The sequence below is a fragment of the Seriola aureovittata genome, chromosome 23, assembly GCF_021018895.1.
Source record: "Seriola aureovittata isolate HTS-2021-v1 ecotype China chromosome 23, ASM2101889v1, whole genome shotgun sequence".
NCBI classification, from domain to species: domain Eukaryota; kingdom Metazoa; phylum Chordata; class Actinopteri; order Carangiformes; family Carangidae; genus Seriola; species Seriola aureovittata.
In genome coordinates this window covers 14,225,118-14,241,154 of record NC_079386.1, presented here as the reverse complement: position 1 = coordinate 14,241,154, position 16,037 = coordinate 14,225,118, and the positions used below count along the sequence as shown (strand labels likewise).

General features: G+C 38.8%; 2 protein-coding genes across 2 annotated transcripts; both read right to left on the bottom strand.

Annotated features, from left to right (window-relative positions):
• Positions 1-1,112: 1,112 nt before the first annotated feature.
• Positions 1,113-10,946, bottom strand: LOC130164496 (protein mono-ADP-ribosyltransferase PARP14-like). The gene is made up of 15 exons (XM_056369272.1): positions 10,673-10,946; positions 9,584-9,747; positions 7,165-9,288; positions 6,804-7,040; positions 6,443-6,667; positions 6,112-6,178; positions 5,459-5,605; positions 5,243-5,302; positions 4,776-4,952; positions 4,182-4,320; positions 3,990-4,045; positions 2,384-3,100; positions 2,139-2,272; positions 1,859-2,036; positions 1,113-1,684 (listed from the first exon to the last, which is right to left on the bottom strand). Exons 1-15 carry the CDS (start codon positions 10,845-10,847, stop codon positions 1,404-1,406), a joined length of 4,881 nt encoding a protein of 1,626 aa, XP_056225247.1. The 5' UTR covers positions 10,848-10,946; the 3' UTR covers positions 1,113-1,403.
• Positions 10,947-12,678: 1,732 nt separating this feature from the next.
• On the bottom strand, positions 12,679-15,925 carry LOC130164637 (secretory phospholipase A2 receptor-like). The gene is made up of 5 exons (XM_056369494.1): positions 15,632-15,925; positions 14,755-14,793; positions 14,172-14,549; positions 13,593-13,925; positions 12,679-13,373 (listed from the first exon to the last, which is right to left on the bottom strand). The coding sequence occupies exons 2-5, from the start codon at positions 14,786-14,788 to the stop codon at positions 13,036-13,038; spliced, it is 1,083 nt and encodes a 360-aa protein (XP_056225469.1). The 5' UTR covers positions 14,789-14,793; positions 15,632-15,925; the 3' UTR covers positions 12,679-13,035.
• Between the last annotated feature and the right edge of the window lie 112 nt (positions 15,926-16,037).

Sequence of the window (16,037 nt, the reverse complement as noted above, 5' to 3'; positions counted from 1 at the left end):
GCGGTCACTGTTTGGTTATGCTTAGACACAAAAACAACTTAGGTTAGGTTAACAGGCAGATCAAGGTTTATAAACACTTCCTTAGAGGACCCTTGTTGTCATGGTTACAATAATAAACATGCAGTTGAAGTAAAAAACGTAGGACTTTACCAATCGTTTCTCTTATCCATGACTGTCCCACAACTTTACCCTTGGACTTTGTAGCTCTATATACTACAAAACAACTTCCTCTTTTGATCTCATCATAATGACTACTGCCACTAGAGGTCGCCCAACAAGACAAAGAATATGGCTCATAATAACCTGCTTACACATGACCTTTAGGGTTATTTTTTTACAGGATAGCCTCAACACTTCATCTGCTGTCTTAATACTATTTTTCCTTCTTAATTGCTGTATGTTGGAGCACACAGGGGTTAATCATAAGACTTGAATATGAATACTTTTTTTTATAGGTAGATATTTCATGTTAAAATAAATAAGTCCTCTGTACTCCTTAATGATATGTAAAATTAAGCTTTTACTTTGTTTTGATCTTCTTACTTATAACCTTATAAATGTTTCTAAAAATCAAAAATGCTTTTATCATATGATGACCATTCTGATACCCCTTAATGATAAGAATGTACCACAATCAAAATCTCAGCTACAAATCATCATTTTATTATCTTATTGTTCTTCTAAAACTGTTAATAAAGATATGTAAGTAACTTTGACTTTTGAGTAATTGTGTTATTTTTTCCTTAGCCATATGTAAATATTATTTAAATGTTTGTCAAAAACAGAGACACTCATATTAAGTCAGTATTCTCCTGCACCGTTGAAGAGAAATCCTCTCTAAATTATAAGAGCCAAAATTACTTGGATTATTCTGTCACAAAATCTTCATTGAGTAAAATGTATGTTTGCTTATATGTATATTGGTCTACATACTATTAAAGTTTGTGTCAGTTTTATACATAATACTTGACATCATACATCATCCCTAAAAATTAAAAAGTAAGTTAACTGCATTAGTAATGTGAAAAAACTAGAGATATTTCTTAAAATATACTTATAATTGTTATCATAGCTTGGTAGTTCCATTATTCAGTGAGATAAAATAAATTAAGTGCACTCTTTGCTAAATTTATTGCACACAACTTAATTATTTTACAAGAAAAAAGAAAAGTGGAGTGCTTCTGTGGTATAGCATTGTCCATTAGGATGTTCAATACAGTGTCGTTAAGATGTCACCACATCTGGTTGTTTTGTTGTACTATGAAGTGCTTCTAGCTGAAAATCAGATCAGGACAAAAATCATTAACTGAAAGTAGACAGCAATCACTATTTTTGTACTTAAAAAGGATCATGGTTGCACCACAGGAACCATGACTTTTCTTGTTCCTTATCCTTTTTTCTTTTCAGTTGAAAGTGATGAGGTATTCTGGGTAGGCCTGGTCATCGTGGAAGATGACAAACATGGAGGGCTGCTGCTGGTTGTTCACCAAACTGTCGAAGCAGTCAGTGGGATCGCTGCCACGAGGAGGGGGTGCTTTCATGGAAGAATTACCGACTGTGTATCGGCCGGTCAGGACCCGAGCAACATACAGCCGCCTCAGGCCTGACGTGTCTGCTGGGGAATATCTACTGGCAGAATAGTCTGCATTGACCGCGAAGTAAACTCCTTTTCCATACATGGCAGCTGTGATAGAAAAGATACATATCAACTTTTGAGCAAAAATTCAACATTATGGGACTTTACTTTCTTGCCAAGAGGTTGACATGATCGATTAGCTAATTAAATTTTTGCTTTTATTTTCATAGAAACATTCATTTCAATGGTTTTGATATAGCAACATATGACAAAACTCCTTACCATGTGCTCCTGCAAAACTCCTGTCAAATCTGTCCCTTTCAATGCAGTTGCATGACTCTGCTGATGTGCCATGGTAGAGGGACTTCTCCCCGAGTTCTGCTCGCCCATTTTTGCCAAGTATTCGCTGCCTACACACAGTATAGGCATGCCACAGGTAGAGGTTTTGCACACGCTCAATCTGAGATCAGAAGACAATAAACCAATTACTTATTCTGTACTCCAGGTTTTTAATGCTTAAAAAGCTATGGGAAATGTACATTTTTTGTGTTAGTATACTGACCTTTTGAATATTGTATTTAGCCGTTTTGAGGAAACCCTGAGCTACGTCCTGATACTCTTGTGAGTTAATTTGTAGCTCAACCTTTTTGAAGACTTCTTCGTGCATAGGTTCCCATTGTGCCGGCAACTCTAAGGCTGAAGTAGAAGTCATACAACTTAATGTTGTTCAAAAAAGAGGATGGTTTGAACATAAGCCAAGTTTAACGTGAGTTAAGTAAAAATTGAAAACTGCAAATTGTGACATACTTGCTCCGGTCTCACTCCTTCTCACTCTGTATGTGATCCCTGTTTGCCAGTTTTTGGCTTCTCTCGACTTCAGGTTTACCTTCGCAATCATTCTGTCTGGTGCCGTCACATCTGCAGACACTTGTTTATTAATGTGAGCGTTCTCCAGCACGTAGTTGTCATGCAGGCTCAGCTCTTGCCAGGCTCCATCCATGTCCTGAATCGACCATTGGACAGTAAGAGCCAACATTGCTTCTTTTTTGTCTTGGAGGTCTTCAATAAGTGCTTTGTGGACTGCTGTGTTTACAAGTTCAGTGACACTCAAAACGTCCTCTTTTAGGCCTCTCAGCACATAGACTTCTTCTCCTGACCCTGAGTGAGCTCTAGCTTCAGCTCTAGCTGTGATTCCTGCTCTGTTGCCATCCACGCTTGTTGAACTTTGACGTCTCCTTTGTTCCAGACTTATTCCTAAGACTCTGACTTTTGCTAGCACCGCTTCCAGCTCCATGGCATCAAGGCTGGAAAAATCATGCACATTTACCACTCTGTCTACCAGCTGCTTCTGCAGGATCCCCTCCAAATCACTCTTGACGGTCGTGATGATATCCGAACCATTACAAATCACAGTTAATACAGCCGGCTGTGGCTTTGAGGAGATGAAGGTTTCTCCTTGTGTTGCTGCTGCTGGGGTTTTTGAGTACTTCTCTTGCCACTCCTTGAGCTTCTGTTTAGCTTTTTCTAAAAAATAAAAGAAAAAAGAGACTGTCAGTCTTGGAATTTGTGTGATGTCCACAATATCAATTATCCACTTAATGTAGAATATTGTTAATCTGACCCATCAAACATCCCTCCTGGTTGCTGATCTGACACAATTAAAAAAGATTTTTAACATTATATCCAAATAATGCATTTCATAATAACGTTTTATACACTACTTATATCAGTTAATAGGAACAACTTTTGTGTTTCCATGTTGAGGAATTTTAATTAATCATGAACATCAACAATGGACAATAGTACTGTGTAAGATCCTATGTAATTTACTTATCTGTTTGGTTTGACTCTTTGGGTGAGTATCATCATCATAGCTAATGCTTTGGCATCATCTTGTGGCGCAAAGGTAAACTGCATGACTTGAGATAAACGTTCAAAACAGACAAGTATGAATACTATGCCATACTACCAGTGTGTAGTAGTCACAGTCATGGTTCCTCTAGAATAAAGCCTATTGACTTTGGTTATCCACTGGTTTTTGTGTAGTGCTAGCATGTAGTTGAGATTTGTGGTTCAGTGAGTGAACTGGATGGATCGATGCTATGAAAGTTGCTACAGATGTTCAAGTTCCCTAAAAGATAAATTCTAATAACCTTGGTGACCCTCTGACTTTCTAATCTACCGACTTTTTTTTTTGCCAAATATCTGCAAAACTAACAAAATTCCCAAAGGTCTTTGTGTTTATTGCTAAATAGCAAATGGTAGCAAAAAAAGTGCTTAGCGCCTTTGATTATAATCCATGGGTCAGACTTTAATTTCTCGATGCCCAATCAGTTTCTGCACTGAAAAAGATGGACTACTGTTTAAGTGGCACAGAGTACACAATTTCCAAGCTTTGTACATGAAAACAAACCTCTCAGGTTGAAGCGGCAAGGGACGGTTTGTCCAAAGCGATTCTCCAGCTCTGATCTGCAAAAGCATATTATAGAGGACAGGTAAGTTAAACCAACCAAATCTGACTGGGCAAAGACTGCATCTATTCTAAAACTGTCTGTAAGTTTCCCTTCTATTGCTTGGTGATGTATGGACAAGATTCATCTCTGACCTGAAAGCCTGGAAGACCGGCTGCTGCAGGATGACAATGCGGATGAGTGCGAGTGAATTCAGTTTCAAGTCCCTAATAGCTGTAGCTATGCCGTCCAGTATGGCTTTACATGCTTTAACAGAGTCCATACCAGCCACACCTAACGGGACAGAAAGACAATGGTTGTGAATCCACATGGAGATGCCATACTGATGATGCTATTTACATTGTGACAGTGACAGGTTGTAAGCTTTATTTTGGTCCTGCAGTTAATTCACTATCTTCAAGTGGTACTATTTCTTATTGGTTTTTTATCAGTGTATTTTCTGATTTATCATTTTACAGTCTATACTACATTTACAGAAAATTACTGACCCACCACTAAAGGCATACATTCATCTATCAATTTATTGATCTATTAGCAGTTTTACCTTAACAAGTTGTTTTACCTTTATTTTTCATATGTTATTATGTTTTACATATGGTTTTTCACAAAAAAAAATAAAACCCTGAGTTTGATTAGCACACAAACAAATTATCCATTGACAGAATGCAGAAGTACACACAACCCCTAATATACACACCCAGTCACACCCATATGCATACAGTACAAACCAGTGTTGATGGCTGGGAGGGCTACTGAGTGGTAGCCTTTGCTCTCACACTGCTTCAATATCTTTTTGCAGTTCTTCCGAATCAACTGAGGGTCACACTTGAAACTAGCATGGATGATTTCTCTACAGCCAAGTAACCCGGGTCCTGTGGTGCACATTAAGTCTGTTGGAATGCCCACTGATGAAAAAAAGCAACATTGGAAAAAAAAAAACATCATGTCAAGATGGGTGGTGGTGAAGTTGCATAGTAGAATGTGACTTAAGTCAAGTTAACTCAAGTTTTTAAATGCACAAATTGAAAATGCACATAAAACACAAGGTTGGAATTGCACATTACAAGATTTAAGGTTTACCTTCTTTAGTATCCTTGTTTTTTTTTAATCAAATAGCAAAGACAGCATTATGCACATCCCTGAAATCTCATAAAAGTGTGTTTACAATATTTTTCAGGCCATCCCTAAGACTTACCTCGTGCTAACTCTGCTTGAACAACAGGCCCTGCGGCAGTCAGAATAGCTTTGGAAACACCTGTGGAGTTCATGAATACATTACATACAATACATTATACAATACATTATATAATACATTATTTTCAAACCTATGATAGTATACTGTATATAGCTTAATAGAGGAGTGGTGCTCCACATATATATCTAAGGTCAATCAAAAACATTTAGTTCATACCAGATTGGTTATTGGTGAAGTCAGTTGTGTTGACAATGATATCAGTGGCCTCATTTACAATGTCACCATGGACCATCTGAAGTTTGACTCTGCCCAGCATGGCTGTGACCTCATCAGTAGTTACTGAGACATGGCGGTAAAAGGAAGCTAAAGACACAGCAATAAAAGAAGAAAAAAAAGGTATGATAAAGGCTTAATAGTTTCAATCAAATCTGAAGTAATATCTTATGGCTCTGTGTTAAGGGTCGCTGATAGTGATACAATTAAAGTTTGTAGTGTTTTGGATTTACACATGCATGATGGCAGAATTTCACCACAAAATCTCTCCAAAATAGCAAATGACTGAGGATGACACTTCAATAAATTAAGACCCAGTTTTTTTTTACTCAGGCTTACAGCAGACCAAATCAAACTTGAATAGAGACTGAAATTTAACTCCAAATGAATAACAATGCTCTCATTTGCTGGATGTGCATATAGCTAATAGTATTCTGGTATATAGGCCCTAACTTCAAAAGGGGTTAATATAGTGTTATCTTTTTGTGAGCATCCATTGTGGCCTTAAAAGAATTAATGCTGCCTTAAGGATTTAGTAAAGTAATTTAACAAATTGTTGATCAACCTGCAACTAAAAAGAAAATATTCACACTAACCTTGATCTGGGTTAGCATCATTTGTGAATCCTCTTAGACGCAAAGTTTCCTGAGCAGATTGGAAGGTCTGTAGAGACAAAATGAAGCGTTTCATTCCAGTTTCATGATCACATGCTATACAAAAAACAAAATGCAATCGGGTTGTTGTTTTCTAATGATTACAATAGTCAATAGTTTGAGCAGTTGTGACACAATAAATGAACAATAATAGTTCTTTGCACTTATAACATCAGCATTTACAGAATAAATAGACTCATTCTATATATTGCAGTAAATTTTGTAGGACTCTTTTTTTGTTGCAAGGAATGGCAACTGTACTTCCTTCCTTTACCTTGCTAGATTCTTTGTCGTTGGGGTGAATCACAACACGGACTCGGAAAGATGATGTGCTGATTCTTTTCTTTTCAAATGCCTGGACCTCCTCCAGAAGAACCCTGGATGCCACACTGTGAGGAAAACGCAGGACAGCACCGGTCCCAAGCATGGGGAGGGCAACTGAGGTGAAGCCTCTGATCCCACAGGAAGCCAGAATTTGTCTTATGCTTTTTCTCAGAACCTAGAAGATTCAAGGATTATCAAGATTACTAGACCCCATAGTTTTTAAGTAATGTTTCAAGAGTAGAAAAAAATAAAGCAGAGAAAGATAAGAAAATGCTGGTAGCACAAAAATCTATGAAAATACACCAAGTCACCTGGACTGCAGTTCCGTTTTGGTCATTATCCCAGGAGAGTAGATTGAGGAAGATCACTGCCTTAGACTGCAGTGCAGACAAACCCTCCACCAGTACTATCTCACCAGGCAGTGTTGCTCCTCCTGCATCTTTATAAAACTTTTCAATCAGCTGAGATCCTACCACACTGGACAAAATGTTTCCAACACGGGTAGTGAGAGGGTCATGGCCAGCCATCGGAGATACCAGGGCATCCACCTACGAAAGAGAAGAAAAATAATCTATCCATCTAATCATTCGAGTTGACACTTAAATGATCCTACTCAATCAAGTAGCAAAATTTATATCAATGCAGCATCAGCATCTAAGCAAAGTTTCTCACCTGCTGGGTCTCGATGGTTCCCTGAACAACCTCAAAATGGACACCCTCTCCAGGAGCTCCGGCAGTGGCTCCTCTTGCTGTGTCTTGGGCAGCAGCAGCACCCATCAGGTACTCCAAATCACTCAGTGTAGTGTTTCCAGAACTTATCCCTTGGAGAAGCCTGTCACATGCCTCCTGCATGGCCCTCACCACCTCTCCTCTGTTATCAATCAGGATGATTCTGCTCAGACTTCGCCCTCCCTGACTACCAAACCTTTTTACAGCAGTTACAATAGCCTCAGAGCACACAGTGAGAGGAACGCCAAACACACCTGAGCTGATACAGGGCATGGCAATAGACTTGAACTCCATGATTTCTGCCATATTCAGAGCAGACTGGACAGTTTTTTCAAGTAAGAACCTTTCCCTGCCACCTGCTCTTCCAGCTGCAGGTCCAACAGCATGCAGCAGTGTCTTGCAGTTAAGCTTCCCCCCTGTGGTCACTACCACATCACCTGTAGGAATTTTCCCAATCTGCTTTACTAAGGCATTGCTCTCCCTCTGTATTTCAGGACCGCCTGCTTTACTCAGTGCAGCAGCAACACCTCCACAATGGTCCAGATCTTCATTGGCAGCATTAACCAGGGCATCAGCATCCTGCTTGGTGATGTCACCCTGACACACCAGCACCTGGAGCCCATCACAAAGGCTGTAGCTGGCAACTAATGTCCCTCTGTTACTCAGTCTTGTACCAGATGCTAAATTCTGTTCTTGACACTGTATGAGACACTTCTGAGAATGAGCAACACTTAAAATGCTCTCTCTTCCAGAGGGGCTTTCAAAATACCTTACAGCCCCTGGCAGGTTTATGGTGACTGTGCCCTGAACAAGGGAGTCTAGAAATGGACCCAGCCTGTTTCTGACCTCAGTCACCTTGCTGGATGGACCTTCCAGTACCACCATAGGCCTAGAAGAGGAGGTTAAAGGATGGAAGGTAACCCCTGAATAGTCAAACTTGTGCAGCTGCAGCAAGTCTGGTAAGAATTGTACTAACTCTGGGAATTGGAGAATGACTTTACCTTCAATGCACGTGTGGTCCAAGATAAACTGTGTTACAGCTTCACCCAGCTCTTCAACTTCTCTGGTGTGACCCAGTAAGCACACTGCACTGCCTGAGCCAAACACAACCCGAGCCCTACATTGCCCTTTGTTCATCTGATTCTTCTTGGCCATAAGCTTTTCCCGAAGCTCAGATGGCACAGCAGAGCAGGTAGGTAGATTAATCTTTACTTCCTTGAACTCACCCTGCAGTGCTTTTTCTGCATCATCCAGTTTATCAGCAGAGAGGGAGAAGACACGTAGCTCTGTGTCTCGTAATTCTATTTCCACCTTGTCACCAACCCCTAAAAAGTCACCTAGCATCCTTGGACCTCCATAAGCCTTCCGTAGGAAGGCCAGAAGATGTGGGCTCATGTTAGAAACTGTCCTTTCTAACACCAGATTCTCCTTCTCAGAAATCCAATCTCCAGCCTTAAGAATATCCTCCACAGAACCTTCCAAAACTACCTGACCTGCATCTCCCTGTGTGACCTTAACTCCTGGAAAATTTCGTCCCACACCATGCTCAATCTCTTTCCAGAGGAGGCGGAGTTTGGCCTCACCCAGTCGACGAATGCTGGTTTGCCTCTTAATTAAGTGTGTCGCTCGATGTTTAACAGTTGATTCCTCCACATCCATCAACCTCGCATTCACCTGAGAACGTTTCCCAACCACAACAACCAGCCCACCCTCACTGTACACCTTCACCTCATCTGTGGTCTGATGAGAACTACAGGACTGAAGCAAAGCTTTGACTTTGTGAGGGTCCACCTCATAGTGGCACAGGTAGGCATCAAAGAGTTTGTCTACCTCAGCTTTCCAGTTTCTACCTTCATCTACAACACCAGGTTGGGCTAAACTCTTGACTAAAACCATGCTCTCCTCTGGGTAAAGCTGCGCAGAGCAGGCCACAGAAGCAAATTCTTTCTCTAGTTCTTCCCCGGCCTCGGGACATTCCTTTAGGTAACGTAGGAGGTAAGTATCAGGTCGTAGTTCATATTCTTCACCACTTGGTGAAGGAGTTGAGGCCGGAACAGACTGCTGTTTCTGTTGTTGGAAAGATATACACTCAGTTGTCAGTTTATTAGGTACATCTCGCTAAAACGAATGCAATCTAATACAACAGCCCTGCAATAAATCATTTTTTTGTGGATTCTGCAATTTGGGGGGCTGGTTAATTGTATTATGTTATGTTGACAGGTATTTCTATCATTTTGTCCACCCAATTCAAATCAGTGAAAGTAGGCTAAATAACAGAAACACCTCTCTGTATTCACTCTGAATCATATTTTGTTTCTATGTCTAATGTGCAACATTATTTTTGGAGGTTTTCCACACTAACCTGTGATGAGGTTAAGTCCAGTTTTGCACTAACTGCCTGGCCTGGAGTCGACGTAGTGGTGGGGAAGGAGCTGCGAGGTCCGGGGCTTCCTCTTACAGTCAGTACCAGAGACCCACCTGCGAACTCCAACATGTGTTCACATATCTCCAGGACTCTTTGCTGAGCTGAGGCAGAATAAGTGGACATTGCTTGTTAGGTACTTGGTCTTTTAGAACCATTTTTCAGTTTTGTTGCCCCTCCATCTGTGTTTTTGAAATGAAATGTGTAAAATGTTGAAACCAAAATTCTTCCTTGACTCTGTGCATTAAAAAAGGTGTGTGACACAAAACAACTACAAAGAAATAGAAAACAGCTATGAGATGCAAAATGATCTCAGGGTTGCGAAATAATTACAAAGAGATGCAAAACAAACACAAGGAGACACAAAATGGCCATGAAGTGGTGTAAAAGAACTACAGAGAGACACAAAGCACCTTCAGAAATATTATGTGTTTCTTTCAGTCTGGATGTTTTGCTCCAGTGTAGAAGGAGTGACAGGTCTCTATCCCTGCCCAGGAGCTGGTGTTTTCACTGACACACGCTCTCTAGACTCTTACGTAACTTGCGACTATGACATGCATTTTTTCTTTTATTAGAGCAAGACAATGGATTGCACCTATAGAATTCCTTATAATTTAACATAATTTGCAAACCTATACGGCTCATGTTGAGATGTTGATATGACACAAATATCAAATACCGGATCAATGAGATAGGAATAAGATTCATCTTGTACTGTTTAAAGAGCAGTCTGAGCACAGCCAAAGTGAAACTAGAATATGTTTCTAAATTTGACAGATATAACATAATTCTCAATTTGAAAAAAAATTAACATCGACACTAAACCTGTTTGGATCTTGGTCTGCAAACAGTAAAATTGGTTTATTGTATTAAATAAACAAATAAATAAGTGAAAATAATGTGAGTGAGTGAGATCAACATGATATAAGGCAGACATAGATTACTTTCACTTTCACCTTCACCAGAACAAGACAAACCAATTTAAGAAATCACCCAAATGCAGCAGATATTTAAAATCACGTATCTCACCTTCTCGCTCTTTAAAAGCAATGCTGTAAACTTTATCATTTGTTTTTGTCACTGAACCGCACTCTCCTCCTCCTGATTTTCGGCGAATATGGAAATAATTTTCTATCCTCTTCAATTGCTCTCCATCCAGACTGGGGCACTCGAAGAACACGGGATACTGGTAAGGATCCCCCATAGTGCAAACACTTGAACTGATTTAAAAATCAAACATTTGTCCGATGAGGTTGGAAGTTGGAGCGACGTGCTGGTGGCGCCGTGTTCAGTGGTGTCTTGCCAACTGCCGGCTCAGCTGCGCCCTCTGGTGTTCATTCATGGGTAAGACGTCAAAAACAACTACACACGTGACTTCCAGTAAACAGAGCACTTGCTACTTCCTGATGGTTTGGACGAGGTGGGATTTATTTATTATGTAATTTATGTAGCTCAATTCAAAAACATATAGAGGTCAAATTAGATAAACTTTGATAACAAGAAATGATGATGATAACAACATAAATACAATGGTAATGTATTATATAAAAACAATAAACAATAAAAAAAAAACAGCACAAAGCAGATGGCTGTGATGAATGAACACCATTACGAATTGGACACCACTGTAAATATTAGAGCAGGAGATAATATAAATAACTTGTGAGATGGAATATGATAGGCAGATAGATGGAATAACAAAAGTTGAAATTAATTTTTTTTAATTTTAAATATTATTTTTCAGTTCCAAAATTACATTGCATTGCATTACATTAGTACATTTAAAAATAAAATAAGAAAATAGGGTTATTGATTAGCAATTTTGATAATATTTTTGTTATTTTAATTACATTGTGTCCCATACATCACTGAAATTAATTTTTTGATTAATTTATAATAATTTTTTTAAGTAAGTCAATTTTATTAGTTGATTACATTTAAAGTGTTAATGTGTATAATCATTCAAATGGCACAATCCAGACTTCATGTTCCTTATGTGTTTCAATGAAAATAGTTCACAACAAAATATCTGTTACAGTGAATTCAAATCACCCCTCAGCCCTAACCTTAACAAACTGTGTTCTTGTTGTTGAGTTCACATGCAATACTGGACGTCAAATGATAAAACGCTGATGTCAGCATTTGAATATTAAAACACTGAGGTTTCAGATCTTTATCATGGCCAGGAAAGGGTCCTTTGTTGACAAAAATAACTGCTTGTGCTGTAGGGCAGAGGTATTTTAATATTATGGAAAACAAAGATGGCAGAGTATTAAGCTTATATTAAAACAAACATTACATGAATTGGACTCTGTACAAACAGTGAAGATTAGTTAATGTTAAAAGAGAAATTATTTTAAGTTACTCTCTTACTGACTCTACCTGAGCCTCTTTTTAAAAACAGGTTCAAACAGTTTAAATCGGTATTGGGAGTATTAGAGCAAGATGGATAAAGGTTGATATATTGGCTGATATAAGTTTATTGCAAATATAGCTGTACCGAAAAATTTAAACTTTTAAATCAAACTGCCAAATGGATCCATGTCTTATATGTAATACGATATGTGCTTATGTTAAAAAATATAGTCAGCTGATATACAGCATCATTATCAGATTCATTAAACTGTTGAATATTAATTTTGGGATTGGCCTCGAAGATAATGACCAGGCCATTGCAAAAATATGATTGTTTTTTCTAAGGGCATGCATACAATTCAACAAATGGACAGTGAAGTTAATTTATTTTCTCTCCAGGAAATTCCTTTTCCTGCAAAAAGTATGACATTAGATAGTGGGTAGCTTTCTAGAACATTAACAGGAAATCATTTGCATTATAAAGACCAGTAACTTGAAGCATTACTCTCGCAGGCTCATTATGGCTGTTTCCAATGTCAGCAGGAAGCCATTTTTCTAACTTGAATGTTGATTTCCATTAAATTCTATTAAATTCAGATATTTCCCTTTGAGTCCCTTCACACATTATGAAAGCACCACTCATGCAAATGTTAAGCTACAATGAAACAAGGGCAAGAGGATCATGGTTTAAAACTTTATTCAGCTTCACAAGAATTTATTATTAATTGATATAAAAGACCCAACATGCGAACGGATAGAATTATGGTTTCACATATCATAACCATCACCAGATGTTTACCAAAGAGAATATTTTATGAGTATAAGCAGCAAAACATTATAGATCTTTATACTTAATTGACTAGACTGTTGGTAACTCTGTTTCTCTGCCCGTCAGTTTGTGATCTCTACATTTTCATACTGCTGTTCAATAAAGCCACAAAGCCGTGATTACATGGTATAAGCTTGTTGCACTAAAGAAATATACACCAGAAATATAAAGCCTGTCACCACTGGGTCTGGGTGGATTTTAACATTTCCTATACAGCACAGATGAAATCAAACGTATTAGTATCAGCCTTTTTGACCCACTGTCCGTCGCTCGCCATGGCAGCAGAATGGAAACAGGAGACAGGCTCTTGCCCTGGGCCCCAGTTGTCATAGCAGACTAGATGATCATTGACCCAGAACCACAAATCCAGAACGCAGGTGTAGCGCAGTCCCAGCCAGACATAATCAGTTGAGGCGTTCTTGGCTCTCTGTTGGACCCATCTCTGCTGGTGGACGTTAGTGATGGAGACCAGGTCATGGTGGTGCTCTCTGCAGTAATCCAAGGCTTCGTCCCAGGTCTTGTTTTGTTGGATCAGGATCAGTTTTTCTGTCATGAACAAACACAGGAAGTTCGGTTCAATTATCAGAGCATCATGTTATAGTGAGGACCGTCAAATGCTGATACTGATCACAAAACTTCTATGTTCAAGTCACTGCAAGTCAAGTCAACTTCAAGAACAGTTTATGTGACAGTAAATGTTAACCATCATCAAATGTTAAGATTTTTAAACAAGAAAAAAAACTGATAGATCTTTGAAAAACTCACCTTTATAGCAGAAGAAGGGTTTTTTAGTCATACATTGATCAGTGTCCCATTCTCCTGATGTCTTTACAAAAGTACAGTTCTTTTCACCTTGTCCATCTCTAAATGGCTCCTGATCCCAGTGTCTGAAAGAGAAATTGCTCCCATCTGACCAAGTCCAGGTGTCTCTGAACAAGCCGATCCAAAATTCATCGCGATCCGCTATTTCTTGCTTTAGTTTGTCATCTTCTAACTGATCTCCACTGACCAGGTCTGTGTGATGTTCTCTGCAGAATCTCTGAGCCTCTGTCCACTTTTTTTTCTCCTTTTTAAAACAGAATTTATCACTGGAGCTTTCTGTGGAGTGAACAGACAAAACATGAAATCTAGTCTCAGAAAATTCGATTTTTCTTACAAGTGAAACAATAATAATTATTATTATTATTCATCATTTTTTAATCACATCAGCCAAGTTTTTACATGATTCTATATAAATAAATGAGGTGTACGTCCACATAGAAAACAATTATTAGACATGCTGACATGCTGAACACGCGTAACAGAACACACAAAACAGTAAGAATATGAGCTGCATGTTCTCACCATTGTAGCAGACAAATTTGATTTTTTCTTCATGACACTTCGATGTCTTCCATTTCTGATCCCTGTTCATCTGCACACAGTTCTTACGGTGTTCATCGTTCAGATCTCTATTTTCCCATTTTGCCTCGCTTTCATTGTACTCCACTCCAGGTAGAGACCAGTGCCACATCCTTTTATTTCCTGGTTCACTGTACAACCCAATCCAGGCTTCGGTTTGATTCTTTACAGAGTCAAGGAGTCTCTTCATGTCTGTCATGTCATACACTTTGGCCAGGTCAGTATAATTCTCTCTACAGAATGACTGAGCTTCTTTCCAGGTCTTATTCTCTCCAATAAAGTGGTACTCATAGTGACGACATGTGAAGAAGGAACACTGACCTACACACAGAGAAAGAATATTATTTACATATTGATGCTGAACAAAATCACTGCTTACACCACGCCACTTAATTCATACGGGACTCAGAGTGTGATTATTGGATAAGCACCATGAGTAGTGTAACTGTTATATGAACCCAGATTCATTTGTACAATGATCTTTAGCATTCTCTGTGGTGTGGAGCTGGTAAGACGAATCACGTACCCGACAGAAGGAGCAGAAACAGACTCCACTGCATCTTCACTGTGTCAGATGACAAGTGATACACAAAGTTAGAGGAACGCCTTACAACATACAGTCCGCACTGAAAATGTACCAGTCATTTCAAATGCCTCTGAAACAAAGACTCGACATTGCGCAGTCAGCTCGTTCATTGTAAGCAAACTAGCAAAGATTACATCATAATGTCAGGCGGTTTGTTATTGTGTTCACATTTGTGAAATCTAGAAAAATGAAAGGGTAACACAATAAAATGCAAAGTTGAAGTTACACTTACAACTATACAAAATGATTCAATCAAGTTTGTTAAATGAAACTGCTAAATTCAAAATATTCATTTGATTCTATATGCAAAATGTTTGATTCCATTACTGAAAAACAAACAGCTTCATGTCAGTTTATTAGGAACACCTAGCTAAAACTAATGCAGTCTAATACAACAGCCCTGCAATAAATCCTCCTACATGAAGGTTATAAAGTTAGGTTTGTATTCCAGCTGTTTTGCAGTGGTGCTGATCCAGCTGTACGATCATTTTAGAGGCTGCCGTTTGTGTATTTCTGTATTGCATGAAATGGAGTGATGTTTCTACTATCTAGCCTACCCTCACTGATATAAACAGGGTGAGCAAAACAATGGAAACACAAACAGTGGCACAAACTGCAAACCTCCACAATGATCATATGGTTGAAGAAACATCTCTTTAACACAGTTTCAACACAAACTGAACATCGTAACCTTCATGAAGGGAGGATTTATTATGACTGCAATAGTTTTAGATAGATGTTCCTAATAAACTGTCAACTGAGGATAAGTGTATATATGAAATCTCAAATGACACAACAGTGATTTAACTTAACTTACATCTGGTGATGTCTTCTCTCTGTGCTTCAATCTGATGTCTCTCTCTCTCCCTCTCTCTCTGATGTGCTGATGAACGCTGCTCCTGGTAAGATATCACATGCTCCACACACGCAGTGACCTCTTGTAGTCACCTTAACGTCTGATTTAAATATTAAAATACACAAGCTTCAGCTCTCTGTCCCTACCGCTGATAAAGAGAAGTCCCAAACAAAGGTGATTTACATAGTACAGTGGAAAACAAACAAGGGAAACATGGACAGAGGGAGAGAATGCATTCATGTATACTATTGAATATGTGAGTGGCACTTTGAAGATGCCAAATTTTTACATTCTGAAAAGTCATAAACTTTACCTGCCGAGGTAGAATTACTGTCATTTCAACAATGATTTTCCTCCAATTTCTATT

Bases quoted from the DNA above. Each gene is read 5' to 3' on its own strand.
- LOC130164496 (XM_056369272.1), bottom strand. From the start codon at position 10,847: ATGGGGGATCCTTACCAGTATCCCGTGTTCTTCGAGTGCCCCAGTCTG. The intron at 9,748-10,672 runs GTGAGATACGTG...ATTCTGCCTCAG, and splicing joins TGCTTTTAAAGAGCGAGAAG to CTCAGCAAAGAGTCCTGGAG. The intron at 5,606-6,111 runs GTTAGTGTGAAT...CTGTGTCTTTAG, and splicing joins TGATGCTAACCCAGATCAAG to CTTCCTTTTACCGCCATGTC.
- LOC130164637 (XM_056369494.1), bottom strand. From the start codon at position 14,788: ATGCAGTGGAGTCTGTTTCTGCTCCTTCTGTCGG. The intron at 14,550-14,754 runs GTACGTGATTCG...CTCTGTGTGTAG, and splicing joins GTTTCTGCTCCTTCTGTCGG to GTCAGTGTTCCTTCTTCACA. The intron at 13,926-14,171 runs GTGAGAACATGC...TTCACTCCACAG, and splicing joins CAAATTTGTCTGCTACAATG to AAAGCTCCAGTGATAAATTC.